This window comes from Passer montanus, unplaced genomic scaffold (assembly GCF_014805655.1).
Source record: "Passer montanus isolate IOZ18808 unplaced genomic scaffold, ASM1480565v1 scaffold14, whole genome shotgun sequence".
Classification (NCBI taxonomy): domain Eukaryota; kingdom Metazoa; phylum Chordata; class Aves; order Passeriformes; family Passeridae; genus Passer; species Passer montanus.
The window spans coordinates 6133617-6153923 of record NW_024360941.1 but is presented as its reverse complement, the minus strand read 5'-3'; the positions used below and the strand labels follow the sequence as shown (position 1 = coordinate 6153923).

The 20307-nt window shown below is 35.8% G+C and overlaps 1 protein-coding gene across 3 annotated transcripts in view; it reads left to right on the top strand.

Annotated features, from left to right (window-relative positions):
- The window catches only part of SPOCK3 (SPARC (osteonectin), cwcv and kazal like domains proteoglycan 3), a 159923-nt gene that overhangs the window by 102006 nt on the left and 37610 nt on the right, over positions 1-20307 (top strand). For all 3 annotated transcript variants that reach the window (XM_039700300.1, XM_039700301.1, XM_039700299.1), the window contains one exon: positions 12561-12675. In XM_039700300.1, coding sequence (XP_039556234.1) covers positions 12561-12675 — 115 coding nt within the window. The remainder of the gene's footprint in view (positions 1-12560; positions 12676-20307) is intronic.

Here is a 20307-nt window from a genome sequence, read left to right as displayed (position 1 = left end):
TTACCATATAGGAATGCTGTATTCTAAATCGCTCTGTAGGTAGAAGTGACCTTTCTGGCCTCTCATGGTCTGGAGTAGATGTACAAAAGTCTATAAATATTGATGAGATGTAGGTATTTTTAAATCAGTTCATGTGTTAAAGGTGCAGCTGTTCAAAGGGAATGATGAGGAATGAGTGGATCAAATAGGCACACTGTGCTCCCGTTCCAGTGCAGCAGTACCTGTTATCCTGCCTCAATATCCCTTGCATGCCAACAATGCAGAAGTAACATACCATCAGAGATATTTTGGGTTGCACTTTTTTCTTCCACTGCCTTGTAATGGTAGATTTCAAATCTCAGCTTACAGAAGAAAAATGCTAAAAACTGTCATTGCCACAGAATATTTATATTAGTCTATAAATATTTATTTTTATTTATTTTCAGTGATATGAGGATCTTGTATTCTGCTACCAGTTGCTACCAGTTGCATTAAAACAGAGGTCCTTGCCAGGTTATTTCATGAGCAGTGTTTTTAAAAATTGACTAAAGACAAATATTTGTGTTCCTGTACTCCAGGCAAAGTTTGTTTCATTACGTTATCAAGCTCCAGTAGGAGTTTATACAGCACTTCTCTTGTATTTAGAAAGCATTCATCAATGACTCTGGAAAATTGTATAATACATTTTCAGAAAATAAGTCATTAAATAGTAATAGTATTGTAGAACACAGCCAGACAGTTAACATTTGTCAGATGGATGCACTTCTGGGAGTATATCCTTGCTTTTCAGGACAAGTCCGTGAAATGCTTGAATTAAGTTATGTAACTACAGGTATTTCATACATGTGTTTTGCCTTGGAAAGCAAACAAGCAAAAAAAAAAGATGATAGAATAGCTGGACTATCTAGAAAGAAAAGTTATCTCCTAAATTGAGCTTTTCCAGAGTCAGGTAAGGATATTTAGTTTCCCTCTCATTTTTGCAGTCCAGGTTAGGTTTACTGTTTTCTCAGCTCACAATTAGTCACATGAAGTCAGTGTAAAAGAAAAGTGGCAGGTATAAGATATTTGTTACTAGCATTACAACAATGTTGAAACAAAAATATTACATGCTGAAATATTGAGTAATCAAAGTAAACATGAATCATTGTGCTGGAAGAAATTCAGTATAAAAAGATCCTGACCTTGCCTTGGCACAGTGGTGGTACAATTTTTTCTTAATAGCTTTAAATAATACTCTGTGTGTTCTACAGTTGGTGTGTTTTTACCTTCTGCATTTCTCTAATCTTTGGCACTTGAAAGTGTAGTATGCATTCTTACACTAGGAATTCTCAAGCAGTGCTGTCTCATGAGGCTTTAGTACCCCTATGTACTTGGCATTCTCCATGAAAAACACAGCCTCTTTGTAGCTTCATCTTTCCTGGGATTAATAGGGAAATTAAAGGACATGAAGTGGAGCTCAGATGGGTTGTTCTGAGACAGTAACCCAGCTGCTGCCATTCTTTCACTCAGGGAGACATCTCACTGCTGTGCAGCACATGCTGTAAAGCTGGTCTAACTGGGATGAGATGGTGATGCTCAGGCTTGGATGCTTCTGTTGGGACAAATTCTCCCATTTTGCACTATATTGTAGCTGCACTTTCAGAAAAATGGCCAAGAGGAGAAAAAAAATACAGTCATGCAGATGAATGTTCTTTTGAGTGGATTTTGCATATTTTGATTTCAGCTCTGATGTTTGGTATAATAGGCTGAAGTTTTCTCACTTAAGTTGAATGCAGTTGAAAATTAGTCCCATTTCACCAAAATCTAACCCTAAATAAGAACAGCGACCGGTGCTTGCAACATTTTGGAAACACAGCAGAAATAACTTAATCTTTAAATTATGCCCATGGCCCCATGGTTTTATGCCTGAATCTCTTTGGCAGTTCTATTGTTAGCAACACTTTGCTCAGGATGGCTTCATATTGATAGTGAATTTTTTATGGAATATATTTTCTCCTACCTATGGAAGCTTCATGTTATTGATGACAACCTTGTATGTGTAAATAGCAATAATAATTATGTTTTTCAAAAGTAATGGGTCTAAACTACCTTCCAAGACAAAGATGCAAACTGTATAGAAAAGCAGTCAGAAAAGAGGACAAAAATCTTGAAAGATTCTACAGATAGACATGTGAATTTAGATATTTTTAATATTCAAATACTTTCTCCAGTCTCCCAAATTACAATTCCTTTCTATGAGGAGGTTCAGAAGAGTTGGGGATAAAATTGCACTGTGGGAAGGAGTGAGTTTAATATTCCATTCAAATAATGTTTATCATTTTGCATGAATCTGAAATAGATTTTTATTCTCAAGGCATCCCATATTTAACATTTTTCTTTTTAACATCATTGCTATATTTATTATTTTCAGGTATTTTTAAAATTTTAACTTAATAATCTGTATATCTTAGCAGTATGTTTGGTATAAGACAGCTTGTTGGGAAGAAACAAAAAAAAATACGTATTGGCATTTTTAATCTTTGTTGTTATTTTAAGGATTGTGATTCTATATAACTTAAATTGATTTAAATGTATTAATTAGTGTATTGTGAGCTTTCAGGTTACATGCCTGAGCTGCTGACAGTTCTTTTCTGCTTTGGGAGAGATTGCTAGAAACAGAATTGCTATTACAGAATAGATGTTTTATATTAGTAAAAAGTATTTTTCACAGGTCTGATTCAATGTATGTCAGTCTTACTTGTTAAATTGGGCTAATCTACTATGCCTTTCCATTTTTATCTGCCTTGTTACTAAGCAATCTGCTGTAGACTTAACTGTCAGTTGAAATGTAGCCAAAAATATTAAGGTTAAATTGTTGCATGCCACCTTTAGTAATAAAATAATGTAATCTCTCTGAAATAAATTGTTTGACAGTGTACAGGCTCTTTTACTTTGCAGCTGCAAGAAGCAGCTTCTTCCAGGTGTTCTACCAGCACTGATATGTTTCTCTAATAAAAGGAGATTTTGTCAAAAGGGGCATCTCAAAATTAGGCTTTGTGTCTCTCCCAAGCCCAAGCAACACTCAGCCAAAATAACCCCGTTATAAGTGAAAAAAATTAAAAACTTCTTCAGACCAAATCTGGGTTGTACTGTTACAATGAACTTCTGGCTGAGGTAATCTGCAAATAAAAAATGGTGCTGATAAATGGGGGGCGGGGAAAAAGCCAAACCCCAAAAAAATGCCAACAAACCATGGCCAGCCGTCCTTCTGCCCCATTCTCTCCCCCTAAGAAACCCCACAAACAATGAAAAGCCTGTAATAATCTTTTCTTGAATGAGACTGATGAATAGACAGTGATAAAAATGAAATGCGTCGTGCTTGATTGATCCTGGAGAGTACTTTGGGTCTTTACAGAAATAGTAGAAACTGGTTTGTTTAAATGTCGTTGAAACTTTGATGGGATAACCCAGTATGGACTGTCTAGGTCTGTGTCTGTTGCTTTTAGTACTTTTATTATTTTTCCTGTAATTGAAACTAATGAACATGCCCTTTAGATGCTATTTTAGCTCACATACAACTTTATAAATATTTCAACTTAGATATAATTGGATGAATTGAACTTGTTTAATTAGCAATGCAATCAGCCAGCATGGCTTAGGAAGTCATATTACATTAAAAATACAGTGATAATGCATACTAATAAGGAATAAGCAAATTGTTTTAACAAAAAATTCCACACTTTTAGAAGCCATTTGTGTCTTGTTATAAGGTTTTACAGCTTTACCATTACTTCTATTTTACTATTGCCATTGTTCAGAAATTTGCATGCCAGATGAAAATCAGGGAAAAGCTTTACTAGCTGATTTTTGAACCAATGTAGTCAGCTGTTTTTATGATGGTTGTGTAGGAGAATAGAATGGTTTTGTTCACCTTTAAAAATGGGTGAAAGTTTTCTTTGAATGTTAATTTCCAAATTTGTAGTGGGAACTTGAAAATGTAAAGTCAGTTTTATCTGAGCAATATTTATTTTTCTGTCTCTCATGAAAATTTCTCAAATTGCAAAATACTGAATGAGAGCAATGGGGTGAACCAAGGATTTTGCATACACACAGTGTTGAGTCACATTTTTTGACATTTGCATCTCTAGCTTGGGTGGGATAAATATGATGGAGAAGTTTGAAACAAGGAGCCTGATGAAGTGCTGAGGTTTGGGCTATACAGGCAAGAGCTCTGAATAACAGTCAGGATTTATGGATTTGAGTATATGCTTGAATATATCAGAAAGAGATTTATGCTTTTTGTGTTAAACATGCTTACAAGAAGCTTTTAGTAAATTTTTTGGACTGCATTAATGTTTATATTTTTGGAATAAGTTAAGTCATGATATAATATGTAACATGGTCATACATTTTTATTCCTTTTAGGAATAAGTTTTTGAAAACAATATTTTTTATTTTGAAATATCTTTTTACACAATTTATTATATTCAAGGAATATTGAAATACTGATTTGGATGTGAGGAAATATATTACATTTTTTACACAAATACTAAAAACATTATTATTAATTATTCTCAATTTACTAGAAATAGTGTATTTCAAGTAGGAATTTACCACTAGTTAAGATTTCTGTTCCTACTTGCTGGTATAAAATATTAGTTAGCCTGATTGCCATATGTATAGAATAAGATAATGAAATATATATTTTCAAAACTGAGTAGATGTCTAAAAATTGAGACAGCTGATTTTAAAAGCAGATAAGTTCTTTGAAGGATTTGCAGAAGCTCCTAAGCATCATATGTCTCTAATAGCCTCTAAGTAGGAAAGCAAAGATAAGTAGGTGCCTAATTTAAATAATCCCAGTAGGCATCTATTGGCATGTTTCTGTGATTTAATATGTGTTCCAGGGTGTTTGAAAAAGATTGAATATCTAGTTGACCTGATTTCAGTGATTTCAAGCTTTAGATGTTATACTACTGCACTGCAGAGTATTGAAGGAAACAGATAAGAGTTAAGGTGAGTGGGAAGAAAACTGTGCATACAGGTTTCCATTTTGTCATGAAAATAGCATTCTCTAATTCATAGCTTCATAAAAAATGTATTATCAGTTGTCTTTCAACCACAGAAGATTTTCTTTGCTCAGGGTCTTGGTTCAATATACACATTTTCTGTTTTTTCTGCTCAAATGCTAGTTGCATGTCTTTGTCATTCGTATATTCAACAGTTGTTTTCATTTTCAATAGCAGTACTTGTTTGCTGAAAAGCTTTTTATCCAAACCCCTATTTTTTATGTGAGAAATACACATGCTTAGCAAGTTACTGATGAGAAAAAGCATTTGTAGATGTGATGGGTGATACTTCATGGATAGATTTTCACATTAATTTTTCCTTTCTTAAGCTTGAATTTGTTGAAAATGTGGTCTCTTGGCAATATGCCTAGCTGCATTTGCCTTGAAATTCTTCTTGGCTGCTTTTTGTAAAGTAAATCCAAATTACATAAAATTTTCCAAATTAGGTTTAAAACACCATTAACTGTAGCCAGATTTTCACCTTCATTTTAAGCCAGCCTGAAGTGATTGCATGAAGCAGTCCTTTACTTCCCTTCCATGTTCTGTATCAGCTAATGGTCTGTGTTGAACTGGACCTGGAACACACCTGATCAACACTCATCCTACCCACCCTGCCCCTGTGTTTGGTGACGGGAGCCACCAACTGAGTTAAAAAAGATACTTTCTTTATGTATTTGACTTAGATTCAAATCTGAGGACATAATTTCACATAAGATTTTGCACCAAATACAGTAGAGGCAAATTTTGTGCTGGGGAATATATGTAAGCTTTGTGTAATAGGAATAAAGTTTGAAAATGGTTAAGAAAACAGCACGAAGATGAGTTGAAAGCACATAGTACTGAGTAATCAGAGATTATCTGTCCAGCTATCAGAGATTCCAGCTTCTAACAAGAGAGAGAAAACATCTGTATTGATGCATGAATGTGGAGCTCTGTGGGAAAGATTGCTATGTGTAAAACATACAATGATACTGGGAAAAATATATCTGTGTGGTACTCTAGCAAAGAGCTCTTTTCTCAGAGATCCTGTTGATTGCATCGTACAGAAATCTTCTGACCATGAGTTGTTGATCATCTAGAAAATATACAGGAAAGAAAGAGCTGTGAGCATGTTGTGGTGGGAACATATAGACTTGAAAGGCTATTCCAAATAAACCCAGCAATTCTATTTATAGCTTATGAACTGATAATTATCAGGGGGAATCTGAATTTAATTATTTGTGTATATTTTCTTAGAGTTGGTTAGCATGCCCTGTTTGATTTTTAAATGTACAAAAACACCAGGGACTTCTACAGAGCTGTTGTTGAGATAAGGTACACTTAAAGGTGATGGTTACCTTTCAAGATGAGACTCTGCAGTTGCATAAATATTAACTATTGGTTGACTAAAAAGTAATTTACTAAATGTTCAGTATTAAATAGGATGTTGTTCTGGAAGGCATTTCTGTAAGTATCAGCACCTCACCAGATGAAAATATCTGAAACACTCTTAACTGAATTCACACTGTGTCTAGTATTTCAGATTTGCATCTGTTTAGAGAAGGGTATGTTGATGTATCTGGCCAGACTTCAGTCTTTCAGTATGAAGGGCTTGAAGTACCTAAGAGACACAGTATTCACTGGACATCTAGATGAATATCCTCATTTCAGCTAATTTCTGATGCGTTTTGTGCTGTAGGGGTGTACCAGATCTGCTTCCAGCTGCCCAGGATGCATACAGATGGAAAAGAGGGATTGGAGGGGAGTGTCTGCAGACTGTACCTCAAGGCTTCTGTTCTTCACTTGCCAGAGAAGTCACGGATGTCTTCATTACTTAGTTTAAGTTAGTTTTGTTTAAAAGCCACTAGACATTCCTGGCAAGACAGTACTGTTGTGGAAAATATTATCTTGCACTGAGGTTGAAGCCTTCTCAAAAAGGAACAGAATTAATTCTGGGAGAAAAAGCAGATTGATAAAATTTTTGGAAATGCCAGAGTCAATGGCTGGAGTCAGCTGCACAAGGACTTTATTTTTCTTTTTGGGTAGACTTATAATGCAGTTCTAATTCTGTTGCTTTTTTCCAGAGGGCTCTTCACTCACATAACACACAGAATGGACATTCCTCCCTTTTATCTAATCAGGAAATTGTTAGTACACTCTTATGTCTTTTATTATATGGTAGTCAGACAGTTAAACTAAATTTCTCATCTACTTTAATATGTCTTTATTCCCTGTACATTTTGAGAAGTCTGCAAATAGCAACTAATTTACAGCTGTCTCACACACTGTCCCTCCGTGTGATATGTCATTTTACAGATAGATTATGGTTCTGCAGATAAAAGCATATAAATTATATGTGAGATGTGGATATCCAATTTAAGGATTTTTTGTTCATATTTCACATTGCAAAGCATTTGTATATTCAACTAATTTTTGTTTTAGTTTGTCTAAAAATATTTACCATGTTCCCAAATAATATATCAGGTTTTCAAGAGCTCAGGAGAGCACCAATACACTCAGTACCCAAGAGAATTTTGCTGAAATTATCTAGGATCAATAGACCAGTATAAACATTACTTTTCTTTCCTTTTGTGCCATCTCTCAGTTCATTCATTATACTTCTTTGAAACTCTTCAGTAAATGAACAAGATTTATGCAAGCAATAATCTTTTGACACTGGTTCATTCCTGAAGCAGGTCTGTACTGTGCTTCCCAGCTGAATAAGCTGGATGCTGTCTGATCCCCCTGTGTTCTCAAAGCAAGATAAGATACACAGGTGGAACTCCTGATGGATTTATCTAAGCCTGGTTGTAAAGACAATTATTAAGATGCCATTACCCTTCTTAAAAAGTTTGCCTAGTATCTAATTTATTACTTCTCTGCAGCAGTTTAAGACAATTATTTCTTGTAACATTCATTGTGGTATTCTTTTCAGGTACCTTTCAGGTGTCTTTTGCTTATTTGACAGCTGTTTTGTGAATAGTCTTTTCTTGAGACTGAGCCCATCAGCCTCTTTTTGGTGACTATTTTCTAGGTTTCTCATTATTCCTGTTACTTCTTTTCCATTTAATTCCTGTCTTTGAAACCTTGTCACAAGCTGTACAATGCTGCCAGAACTATGTGAAATTATCTTACATGTTTTGTAGGTTGCACTAACATATATCCTAGTATAATGTTTTTAAAAAGCATTCAGTTTTTTTAATGATCACTAGATCATCCATTCTATTTCCTTTAGAATGGGTGTCTAGCAAGTTGCTCCAGCTTGCTGTTAATATCTTGATTATTTTGTCTATGTAACAGTAGAACGTAGGAGTTTTCTGTATTGAATTATATTATATTTTAGCCTATTTTAATATTATGACTATTTTTGTATATTTCGGTGTTCTAAACTCTTCTATGTTTAATAGGATATCCTTTAGCTTATCTTCCAGCCTCTAGAATCATAGAATAACCTGAGTTGGAAGGCACCCATGGGAATCCTCATGTCCCACTCCTGGCCTGCACAAGACAGCCCCAAGAGTGACACCATGAGAGCCTTGAGCTCTGTCAGGCTGGTGCTGTGACCACTTCTCTGGGGAGCTTCTTCCAGTGCCCAGCCACTCTCTGGGTGCAGAGCCGTGTCCTAATACACCACCTAAACCTCCCCTAACACAGCATCAGACCATTCCCTTGAGTCCTGTCACTGCTTGCCAGGAGGAGAGACCAGTGCTGCCCAACCTTTTTCCCTCATGAGGAAGCTGCAGACTGCAATGGGGTCTCCCCTCAGTCTCCTTTTCTCCAGGCTGAACAGACCAAGTGACCTCAGCCACTCCTCATACAGCTTCCCCTCACGGCCCTTCACCATCTTTGTGGCTCTCTAATGGCTTAATATCTTTTTTTATGTTGTGGCACCCAGAACTGCACACAGGATTTGAGGTGAGGCTGCCCCAGTGCAGAGTAGAGCAGGACAATCCCCTCCTCCTTGCCTGGCTGGGGATGCTGTGCCTGATGCCTGCCAGAGCACGGTTGGTCCTCCTGTTTACCAGGGCACAATGACTCAAATTCGACTTGCCATCAATCAGGACCCCCAGTTGCCTTTCCACAGCGCTGCTTTCCAGCATCTCATTATCCAGTTCAGCTGTATTCATCCAGGGTTGCCCCATTCTAGGTGCAGGGTCTGGTACTTTTCTTTGTTGTTGATTTCCCACCCCGCTTATTGTCCAGGTCTCTCTGCAGGACCTCTCTGCCTTGAAGGGAGTCAACACCTCCTCCCAACTGAATGTCATTGGCAAACTTCATATACTTTTGAGTCCTGAATCCAAGTTGTTTATGAGGACTTTGAAGAGCACTGGCCCTACAGTGGAGCTGTGCAGAACCCCAGTAGTAACTGGTTACCAGCCTGATGCACCCCTGTGTTATCCCTTTCACCCCACAGTGCTTTGTGTCCGGCCCATGAGCCAGGTGCTCACACATCGCATGATGGGTTTATCCAGCTGTCTGCTGGACAATTTGTCCACAAGGGCACTGTGAGAGACAGCATTGAAAGCATTACTGAAATCCAAAAAGATTATATTAACTGGCTTCCCTTGGTCAGCTAGGTGGGTAACTTCATCGTAAAAGGAAATTGTCCAGTTGGACTTCATCCTCATTAAGCTGTCCTGGCTGTGACCAATGATTGCATTGTCCTTCATACGTCTTTCTGTAACTCCCAGAATAATCTTCGCCACAATTTTACCAGGCATGGAAGTGGGACTGGGTCAGTATTTGCCAGCTTGCTGTTAATTCTCCGGATTCCCAAGACCATTGAAAAGCCATGGAGAGAGATATGCTTGGGAAGTCAGGCAGCTCTTTGACTACTGCCCTGCCATGAATCCCCTCACACCACCTCTCCCTTTTGACCACTATTTCTCATTGCGTCCTCATAGCCTGCATGCCAGTTATTCCTTTTTCTGTGTTTCTTTCAGGTGTGATGCTTGCTCTTCTACCAGTTTACGAGTAACATTGAGGGAAGTTTGACCCACCTTTATTTAACTGAGCTATCTTTACAGTATCCTAGCGCACTGTTAATTTGGGGAATGATGTCAAGAGGTTGGAACCGGAGTTCTGTTCCTGGTGTCGTTAGCTGCTAATAGGAAATTGTCAGAACTGCCTTTATTCATTTCCAGCTTATGCAAGCACCATGATGTTGCTTTGTTTCTGAAAAAAATGAATATATCTCTGCTGCCTACCCATCCTTAAAAGGAGTTCAGCAAGGGTAAAATTTTATCATAGCTGTGAATGGCAATACTGATTTGGAAGTATTGTGTGCTGACCTTTCACTCAGTACCTCTTTTATCTCTGCCTGTGTCAGGTGTTGTGCATTAAATTTTTAGTGTTTCAAAGGATAGCATTATTTTCAAATAGGACTGAGTAGACAACTTCAAAGAAAAATAAATAAAAAAGACTAAACTTGCAACTTGTGTTGCTAGATGAAGCACCTGTGTAGTATTGACTAGTCTTTTCAGCAACATTCGAGTGAATCAAAGTTAGAACATTGGAGCTTTTAAAAAAATAATCTCTCAACATTACAATAATATAATAATCTCTCAAGAAAGAATTAAAGAAATCTTCAGAAATTAAATAGGAGTATTACTTTTTTTTTCTTCACTTCTCATACTCTGCTTCTCAGTAAATCAGACCTGGAATGGGTTTATATGTCAAATATTAAGTGTCAGTCTCACCAAGGGGAGTAATCAAAGCCAAAAGCACCATTATCTGTAGGTTTGAATCCTTAAACTACTAAGTTTGAATAATAAAAACTCTCAGATCTTAAAAATAGAAATACATAAGACATCTCTTTTTAACAGAGATGAGTATTAAATTTGAGTGATAATCCATTCCCCAAACTCCAAATACTGGTTGGAGCATTAAAATATGAATTAGGTCATATACTTTCTGGAGAGAGGGCTGGTAAGAATCATAGTAATGCAAGCACTCTCCTGTACAGCCAGGATAACTGAGATAGAAAAAGTATTCATTTGCTTCAAAATCGACATGGGAAGCTGTTTGCTTTTCTTCCATTTTCTAGTCCTTTGTGAGATATTAGTGCTGTATAACTTTCAGTTGGAACAGCTATGTTGGGTTTTTTTTTGAGAGATTTAAAAGGTTCTGTTAGTGTCATTTTCCTTTAACCATGCATTTTTGGCAAAAGGTGACACATTCAGAACAGAAGTACAATAATGACTTTACTGAAGTACACAAAATTTGAGGTAATTATTTCTGTCTTTTTAGGACTGGCAGTGGTGCAAAAATGTACTATTTTGATACAGTGATGCACTTCAAGTCATGCAAGATATAGAACTGCATGAGAGTGTGACAAGACCAGAAGTCTGAGTGCTTAAAAAGTTGAGAAAGTTCTGTAAATTCACAATGCTTGCATCTACTTACTGGTGGAAACTTCAGGAGGCTCCTTGATTCTTTCATAGCTACAGTGTTCCCACCCCTTACATATTTTTAGGAGAGAGAGAGAGAAACTTTGACTTTAGCATTCTCTGGAAATCCTGCGATTTAAATAATGTAACTGCATTACAATGAAGTTATGTACGCAAACAAAATATGAGTCTGGGAATAAAAGAGAAAAATTCTGGTGAGATTGTTCTGAAGTGTTGTGATGCACAGCAAACACTTCATATTTTTATTTGTTACTTGAATTGCTTTTCTGACTCATATGCTTCTGTGTCCTTTACCTATTTAATGAGACATCTGGCATCTTTTGTTCAAGGATAAAGTGTTCTCCATAACAATCTTTCTTCTTTTGCTTTGGAAAAAAGCTCTTTATAGATGCTTCTCCCCTCTTTGTTTCTTGTTTATGTTTTTCCTGATAATACATTGACAAAACATCCCAGAGAAAGATCTCTATGCAAAGAACTCTTTTATTGGAAGAAAAAGTAAGAGTGACAATGCTTACAATGATACTATTTTCTCTTTATATGTTTTAACTACATTATTTTTATATGCTTGAAAGAACAATTTTGTTTCTCAGATATAGTTAGCTTTTCTGTGGTTTCTGAGTTGGAGCTGTAAGTACAGAGATCAGAACCTCACAAATGAATCTGTTTCTGTATCAAAAAAGATAGTCACTATCCAGAATTACATTAGGCACAGCTTTTCATTTTATTCATTAACGCTTTTTACCAGGATAATGTCATCTTAGAGATAGAAATTCAGTGATAAATTCTATTAAAATTGACTCTTTATTGCTTCCTATCAACAATGAATATTGTTGCTGTGTTTATTTGCTCATTGAATACAGATAAAACCAATGCAGTCTGCTTCCATTTAGCATGGACATTCAAATCAGTCTCACACCACAAGTGCCTTCATGCTTGAATTAAGTATTGAAACTGTAGCCAGGCTAGAAACCAAAAATTTTGTACCTTTCTTGAATCTAATTTTTGTTACAAAAGTAGCATATACTGCAGAAGACTTTTCTTCACACCTATACACAAAAATTTAAGCATTGCTTCAAATTTCTTAGAGTATTTTTTTTTAATAAAATATGTTTATATTAATGATAGTCATTCTGTCTCTCTACAGTGCAAATTAGACTATCAAGCCTGTGTCTCAGGAAAACAAATTTCAGTGAAATGTGAAGGACGTTGCCCTTGCCCTTCTGACAAATCCACAAATGCAGGCAGAAATGACAGGAGAGGTGAGTGATGGTAATTTGTGTAATATTTTTAATACTTATTTCCAGAAGGAAGATTTTGCACGTGGAATATTACAGTTATCAGAAACACTCATTATTCTTGTATAAAACCAGATGTATTTTCTTCAAGGTTGTTTCTTGGCCAAGGGTTTTGAAATTGTACCTTTAGTAAAATACCATTATATTTTTCAAATGATCTATTCTAGTGTGAGTTATTGCTGTTCTTTTTTTCATTTGCTATTTAATATTTCTTGACTCCTTGAGATGCTTATAGGTGTATTTAAAACAAGAAATTAATTCCTTGCGCCTCAGTGTTTTCAGTTGAATATTCAAGAAAATGAAGTGTAATAGGAAGGAAGGAAACTTGTCCTTGTTGCTGGTCGCAGGAGCAAGCAGTTGAGCTGCAGAACTGTTAGGAATGGCTGTATTATGTAAGCGAGTTTGTTTGAAGAGTGCTTGATAAGAGTAAATCAGCTTCCTCTTCGACCAGGAATGAGATTATGCTGCTAGAAAATGAAGTTGCTTTGCAGTGCTTCTTAGGCATTTTAGGTGCAGCTGGAACAAACTGGAGAGGAATGGTGGCTGTGCATATTTGTATTTCAGCGCCTCCCAGGTGATTTTGGAAAGTAGTTTTTAAACAAAACATGATACTATCTTTGGTGCTTCTGGACAGAGAGTTGTCATGAAGTTTTAGGCTACCAAAGGCCTGAATCTGTCAAGAAAAGCATGACTGGCGGTCTGCATTTTTAAAATTTCTTTAGACTGATCTCTGTTGGATGCATCTTTTTGATCTGTCTGTATAGTAACATTTTTGATGAGTAAAATACATTGAAAAGACAGAAAAATTATATTTTTAAGAATGTTGGGTTTTTTCCTGTAGTAACCTTATAACAATAAAAGAAACAAACGTTGCATTCCTGCATTAACGCTGATATTTCATTATTTGAAGCACTATTCCGGATTTATTGTGCAGGATAGTCTTACTTTCCATTACAAGCTGTAACTACTGCCAAAACTATATTTTTCTTTCTAGTTCAAATTAAAGTTCTTTTAACAATGAATAAAGATGACCACTATAAAGATTAAACTGTGTGCAGGCATACAATTCAATTAAAAACTGCTCTAAAACACTTCTTTAGGTCCCTTTTTTCATCTTTGGCAATATAATTGATAGTGTAATTAAATATTAATTGAATATATGCAATTAAATACTCCTTGTGCTGGAACCCCTCTGCAAAATTATAGTCTTGATGTTTTTTAAAGCATTAATTTACAGCTTCATGAAGTATCTTGAAAATAAATAGATAAATATGTCATCTTTTTGCATTGTTAAACAAAATGAAAAGTACTGGAAGACCTGGCATCGTGTGGCTAACGTGGCCCCTTTGATAAGTTACACAGTGTGTGTAACCTTAATGTGATTGCAGCATCCTCTAGCAATCATTTCTCTATCTCCATGATGGATATAGAATATTTGCTTGACAGTGGGCAGGAAGTGAAATTAAGATAATGAGTGAAAAGCATCTCTGTGAGTAGTAGGCCTACCATTCTCCAGTGTCAGTCTTTTATTATGCTATCATTGCCCTTAGTTTTTACCAAGATAAGATCAGCATTCTCCCTGCTGGAAGCTGTTTCACCTGATGCAGTTATCTTTAGCATGTATTCTTTCAAGCATATTTGATTTTTCATATTTCTGTGCTAAAACACTGAAAAAAAACCCTAGAGACAATTTGTTTTTGCTTCAAAAATTGGATTTTTTTTTAAATTAAGAATGAACTCTTCATGATGATTTAAGTTGCCAGGGAATCAAGATTACTTGTGCCTAGTTATGTAAAAGAAAAGGAAAAAAGGTCTCATGGTTATAGGAATTAACACTAATCATGTCCTGACAGATTGTCAGAGCAAGCAAAACACAGGGCTTTTCCAAATTCCATGAAATTTGTTAATACATTTTCTTTACAAGGCCAAAAGCCAGGAAACTTGAAAAACACGAAAGTGAGCTGAGCATCATTAGTGAAATTTCAGTTTTTATTGTGACAGAATACAAAATTTCTTACAACAGAATTACTTCTAAAAACAGTTATAATACAATTTTTTGCTTTAAATGGAGCTCTGTAAAGTGTTGTTGCAGTTGGACTTGATGATCTTGGGAGATATTTTCCAGACTAAATGTTGCTATGATTCTAAGCTGTGTACACATATTTCAGTTGCTTGCAAATTTGATGAAGCCAAACAGGCAAAGTAAGGTTACTGTTCTTTTTCAGGGATAACTTAAGTAAGGATTTCCTAAAATACATCCCTTACCTAGGCTTTTTGGGACAGTTGTTCATTTTTCAGATTGAAATTGCTGATTTTTTGGGTGTATCTGGAAAGCATACTATGTCTATGAACTTTACCAAAATAGTCTTGGTGTGGAATCCTGTACTCCTTTGGGAAGCAAAATTAAACCACTATTCAGAAAAACTGTTTTTCTTAAAATGTCTGTGAACTTAGTAATGAAATCAGAGAGTTCTTTTAGTTGGAAGTGAACTATGAAGTTTGTCTAATCGTTATTTCTGATAAATGCATCAGGCATGTTATGGGATCCAGGCTTTTGTGAAGACTGTCTCATTTTAATTATACACTTAGAAACATTGAACACAGTTGATGCTCAGTGTCTCTTTGGCTAAATCCAGAAATGAAAGGGCTAAGAACTTGATTTGGATCTAGATGTGTAAGTTGTTAAGAAAAACAAAAGTTACAAGCAAAAAAAAAAAACAAAAAACCAAACCCAACAACAAAGAAAACCCACAATAAAATAAAAATCTTTACTATCTTTGTTTTGATTGTAATTTAGATTAAACAATGGATATCATATAAACTATGAACTGTAATAGATACTCCAGTAATTTTTGAAAAGAGACAGAAAGACAAACCTAGGGTTACAAATGAGAGAGGGACATCTGCAGAGCATTAGAGGCAGTATTAGGGGAACATAAAGTTAGAAGTAAATGAATATCTGGAGTACAGAAGAGAGGGAGGGCTTTGGAAGTTGTATAGAAGCACAATGAGAAGAGAAAGTAAAGCAGAATGGGTGGGAAGCATTACCACTTGTGACAGAGCTCTAAAGAGACACATGAGGAGGCATCTTGTTTTCCAAGCACAGCCATTGCCTCATGTGCTGCTTTTGCCCCAATCTCCTTTTAAAGTATATGCCAGCATTTGGGGTACCCAGGTCATACTGAGTTGCACAGCTGTGAATAAAACGATTTCACTGAGTCAGAATCTGCAGATCTTGATTTTCCTGGGCACTTCTGAGGCTTTTTTTGAGTGGTTATGTAGAACCAGAAGCTGGGAAGGATTCTGTGCACTGCACATTTTTACAAAACCAAGGAGTCTTTTGTCCCCTTGGCAGTGTCTGGGCACAACTTTTTCTTTCAAATAGTGGTCATGGTCCTTTTGCTCTGAGATGTTGCAAGCCCTGTCCCTTGCTTGTCCTGCTCTCCACTCTGATAACTAAGAAAAAATGCACATGATTCAAAGTGTGGTCAATGAAGACCAGAAAGTTTCTCAGCAGGTGAGTGTATGGCTGACAGCTCTTAGCTTATGGTTAAAAATCTTCAAAGGTATCTAAGAAGAGCATCACATCCATTGTCAGTTATCTCAAATTTGCTCTATTCCAGAGTGCATACATTGGGAAAGTATAAGTATTCTTAAAATTAAAAATCTTGACAGAGTGCTTTGCTTTATTTCCCTGTCAAGCTGCACTAACATTCTGACAAAAGTGCGCTGTGACATGCCCAGGATCCTGGTCTCCCAGTCTATTTCAAAGATCTGACTGATGTATAGTACAGCATCCTTCTCAATTATGTCTTTGGATACCTTCATCATAGAAATAAGGTGTGTTTCTGCCCTGGCATAGAGTCAAGATTTATCTGGGACATGAAGTCACACCCAAAAGCTCAGGGCCAATTGAAGGCCCTGCAGTTTAAATGGCAAAAGCTGTTATCATTGTTGGTAAAATACTGAATATGCATTTTTATTAGCCATTGAAATAGAAGAATTCAGTCTCAATAATTTTTGAGTTCATCTCTAATAAATCCTGTGCTAAGAGCTCACTTGATATTTTCACTAAGATAAGAGATTTAGTCTTATATTCATGGAAGAAAAAAAAGTGCTTTGCTTTCTTTCAGCATCTGAGGTGGACTATGTAGGCAACAAGGAAGCTCTTACAAATGTCATACACTTTGACTCTAAGCTGTTTCCAGAACGAGGTGAAAAGACAACATTGCATGCTCAAAGTATTTTCAGTCTGAAAGACTTTAATCACAGAATATGACTGCCCTCTCAGCTGCATCCTGTTTTATACTGAATACGGCCAAATTGTTAATTGCTTTGTAGAGATGGGGATAAATAACAGTAGGATTAAAGACATTGGATGCTGGTTTGTTCGGTGTGCATCAGTGCTTGAAAAACAAATAGAGGGACAAACAACCAAGCAACACTCTCCCAAATCCTCTGATTTCATTTGCATAGCATCATCTTTTCAATACATGACCTCTACTACTCTTCATATAGTACGGGTGTAGATGCCAAAAAAGAGCTTTTGTTTTGTTTACATTCAGAGAGAACACTGACTCATTTCCAGACTTCACAAATAAAGAGATTGAGGGCCAAAATTACCACTTGTGTTAACTCCTTAATCTCTACTTTGTATTTCTGCCTTTCAATGATAGATACTGCTGTTTTGTAATCTCCTATTTCTCTTTTGAAAAGGTAACCGCAGGACATCAATAGAATAAAAATCCATGTTCAAACCAACGTGCACTAAGCCAATTAGGCCTAATATTATAAGTGATCTCTTGTGTTATATTACTGTTTGACCTTTATTTACAAACAAGGTAGTATGTTTTAATTATTTTTTTTTTAAAGAGCTAATGATAACATCTAATTCCACATTGTCATGCTTGTTACAGAAACTTAAGTTTCCAGCCTATAAAAATAAACACAAAGGGAAAAGTGCTAGTTCTCATCACAGGCAAGCTGCTCTCAGTTAACCTTGTCTCTCAGAGGAATATGCACAATAAATGGAAGGAGGTGGTCTTGGTAGTGTGGGAGTATAGGTGGTAGCAACATGTGTTATATGTGAGTTAAATATGCACTGGGTAATTGTCAGCTTTCCAGTTTACTGTTCTTCTTAGCCATATATTTATATTCAATAAGGTTTTTTTATGTAAGTCCTTCTACAGTTCTATAAAATGCAGCAATAAAATAAATTCTCTATGCTTGTTTAGTTGCTTAATTTTCATAAATTTAATTAACTTTCATAAATCTTGCAAATTTTTTCAATATAGTCTTTAGCTGAAGCCTGAAATGCCAGAGCATAATGATGAGTGGTATCAGTGGAAGCACTCAAATCCAGGAGTTTGTCTTATCTGTACTGATATACACTGCTTGGGGTTAGTGTCATTGTAGGCTTACAGCAAAATTGAATCTGGGCTAATATTTCTGCTCTTGTCTTTACTGCTGGCATCAGCATGAATCATGCTATTGATTTAAATGTAAATAGGCCATAGGATTGTGACTCAGTTTCCTTGTTAGAGGAAGATAGGTAAGCCTTCTTACTCTACTGATGTTTCTGAGCACTATTTTATTATTGTTTCTGAAACCTTTTGGCTTTAAAAGTGCTATGAAACCAAAATGTATTATTGTATATACATTGTAGTTCTTCAGTTCAGTTCTTCATTGACTTACAAGTAAATGTTCATTTTGCTTTTATTGCCTTTTTTTTACTGAAATACATAGTTTTTACTTTTTAATCTTAATGCTATTCATATTAAACCTGTATTTTTCCAAGCATTCAACTTTCACCTTTTATACTTTGTTACACACATTTACAGTAATGGTGAGCTGTAAGTATACCTTATTTATAATTTGAAGCTATTTGAAGATAAAGTGAAAATTGATGCATTGTGGATTTTTATGCTTTGATATTTGGTCAGCCTAATTCCTTTAGAATGTCTTTTTCTCTATTGTATATAAGGTGAGAGATAGACCATTTTTTACTTGATCTTTAATAAGAAGTACTTTTGTTTTACCAAATTTTAGAGCTTTACTAGATATTTTCTAAATGGTAGGTTATTTCTGAGATAGCAGAATGCAGAATAATAATCTTTGCAACAATTCATTTGTATTTGTAAATTATTTCCGTATGTATGATAGCAAGGGAATTTGCTAGCACAAAAATACTGTGTTACTGTATTTGTGAAAGGCATTTATTTAGGATTCATTACTGTGTTTGTGTAACAACAGAAATTCAGTGGAGCTAATTTTATTGGTTGTTTCTTCAATGCTAAGATATATATTTTTTGCATAATTCTTTTAATTTTTTAACTTAATATCTTCTTTTTTTCAAGTGACAGTTATCCAAGTAAAATTGTCAGCAGTATATTCTTTTCCTTAATCAGACTCCATGTTAAGACTTTCTAAAAAGAGACTTTTCCATCATAATTAGTAGTAATCTAATATAGTGTGATTAGTAGCAATCTAATGTGGTGTCGAATGACAAATAATGTGTTTGGGATAAGAGGGGTCTGACCTGTGTGCCCACCATCCCTGGTTCCCTTGTCAGCTAGCCAGAGCACAGCCACGTAGCTGGGCTTCCTTCCTCTGGGAGCTGGGAAAGGCTGGAAAGGAGTCTTACAGGCTGCTTGCCAGGTACTGTCCATGTGTGATGTGGGAGTGATGAGGGGCCTGTGGCTGTGTTTGAAGGTCTGGAGAAATGGAGGTGCAGCTGTGTAAGCTGTTCTTAGGCTCTAGAAGTGACTCAGTTTTGCTCCAGATGCTTGTTTCTTCTATAATTTCAAAATTCTGTATGGAATAGTGTGTGTTCACTTTGTTCAAAACACCTTTTTAGTTCAAAAAATATAACTAGAATTGGTTACTATACTGGTAGATGACCTTTTGGATAAAAATTTTTTGCTTTTTCTTTCTGTTCTTACAGGGATTAGAATATTTGAAGGCAAGTGGTAGAAGTATGTGTTATGCAGAAAAGAAGTAAAATCATAAATGCAGGTAGAGCAATGAGGCAGAGACATACTAGTAAAATAATACAATTAATTCAGATCAGAGTGGAGCTGATAGTGTAAAAAAAGTGAAAAGGCGGAATGTGCTTGAGAAGTCATCTATAGTTTTGATATTCTCTGCAATTAAGTCATAATTGCAGAACGAATTAAAATTTGGTTGAGCTTGACTGTTACAAGGAAGAAGTGAAGGATTAAGGGAAAGTTTCCTGTTCCATAATAATACTGTAAAAAAGGCTAGAGTCTACATACTGTGTTTATGAAAAATAATCCCTGTAACACTGCAGAACATACTTGAGAATGCTTTGAAGAAGAACATTTTATTGTTTCCAGGATGAAGTATAATACTGAGGCTTGTTAGCTGAGTGCTTGTTGTCAGTATTGCAAATAGCTATGACACTAAAGGGAAGATGGGAATATTACATGCCCATCACAGGAAACAGCTTTGTTCACAGCTCCCAAGCACTTTTGCAACAGCAATCTTCTCTAAAACCATCTTGTCTTTGCTCTTCATTTGGCCTGTTTATTCCCAAAACATTCCAGTTTCTATGGCTGCTTTCAGAAGCTTTTTAGT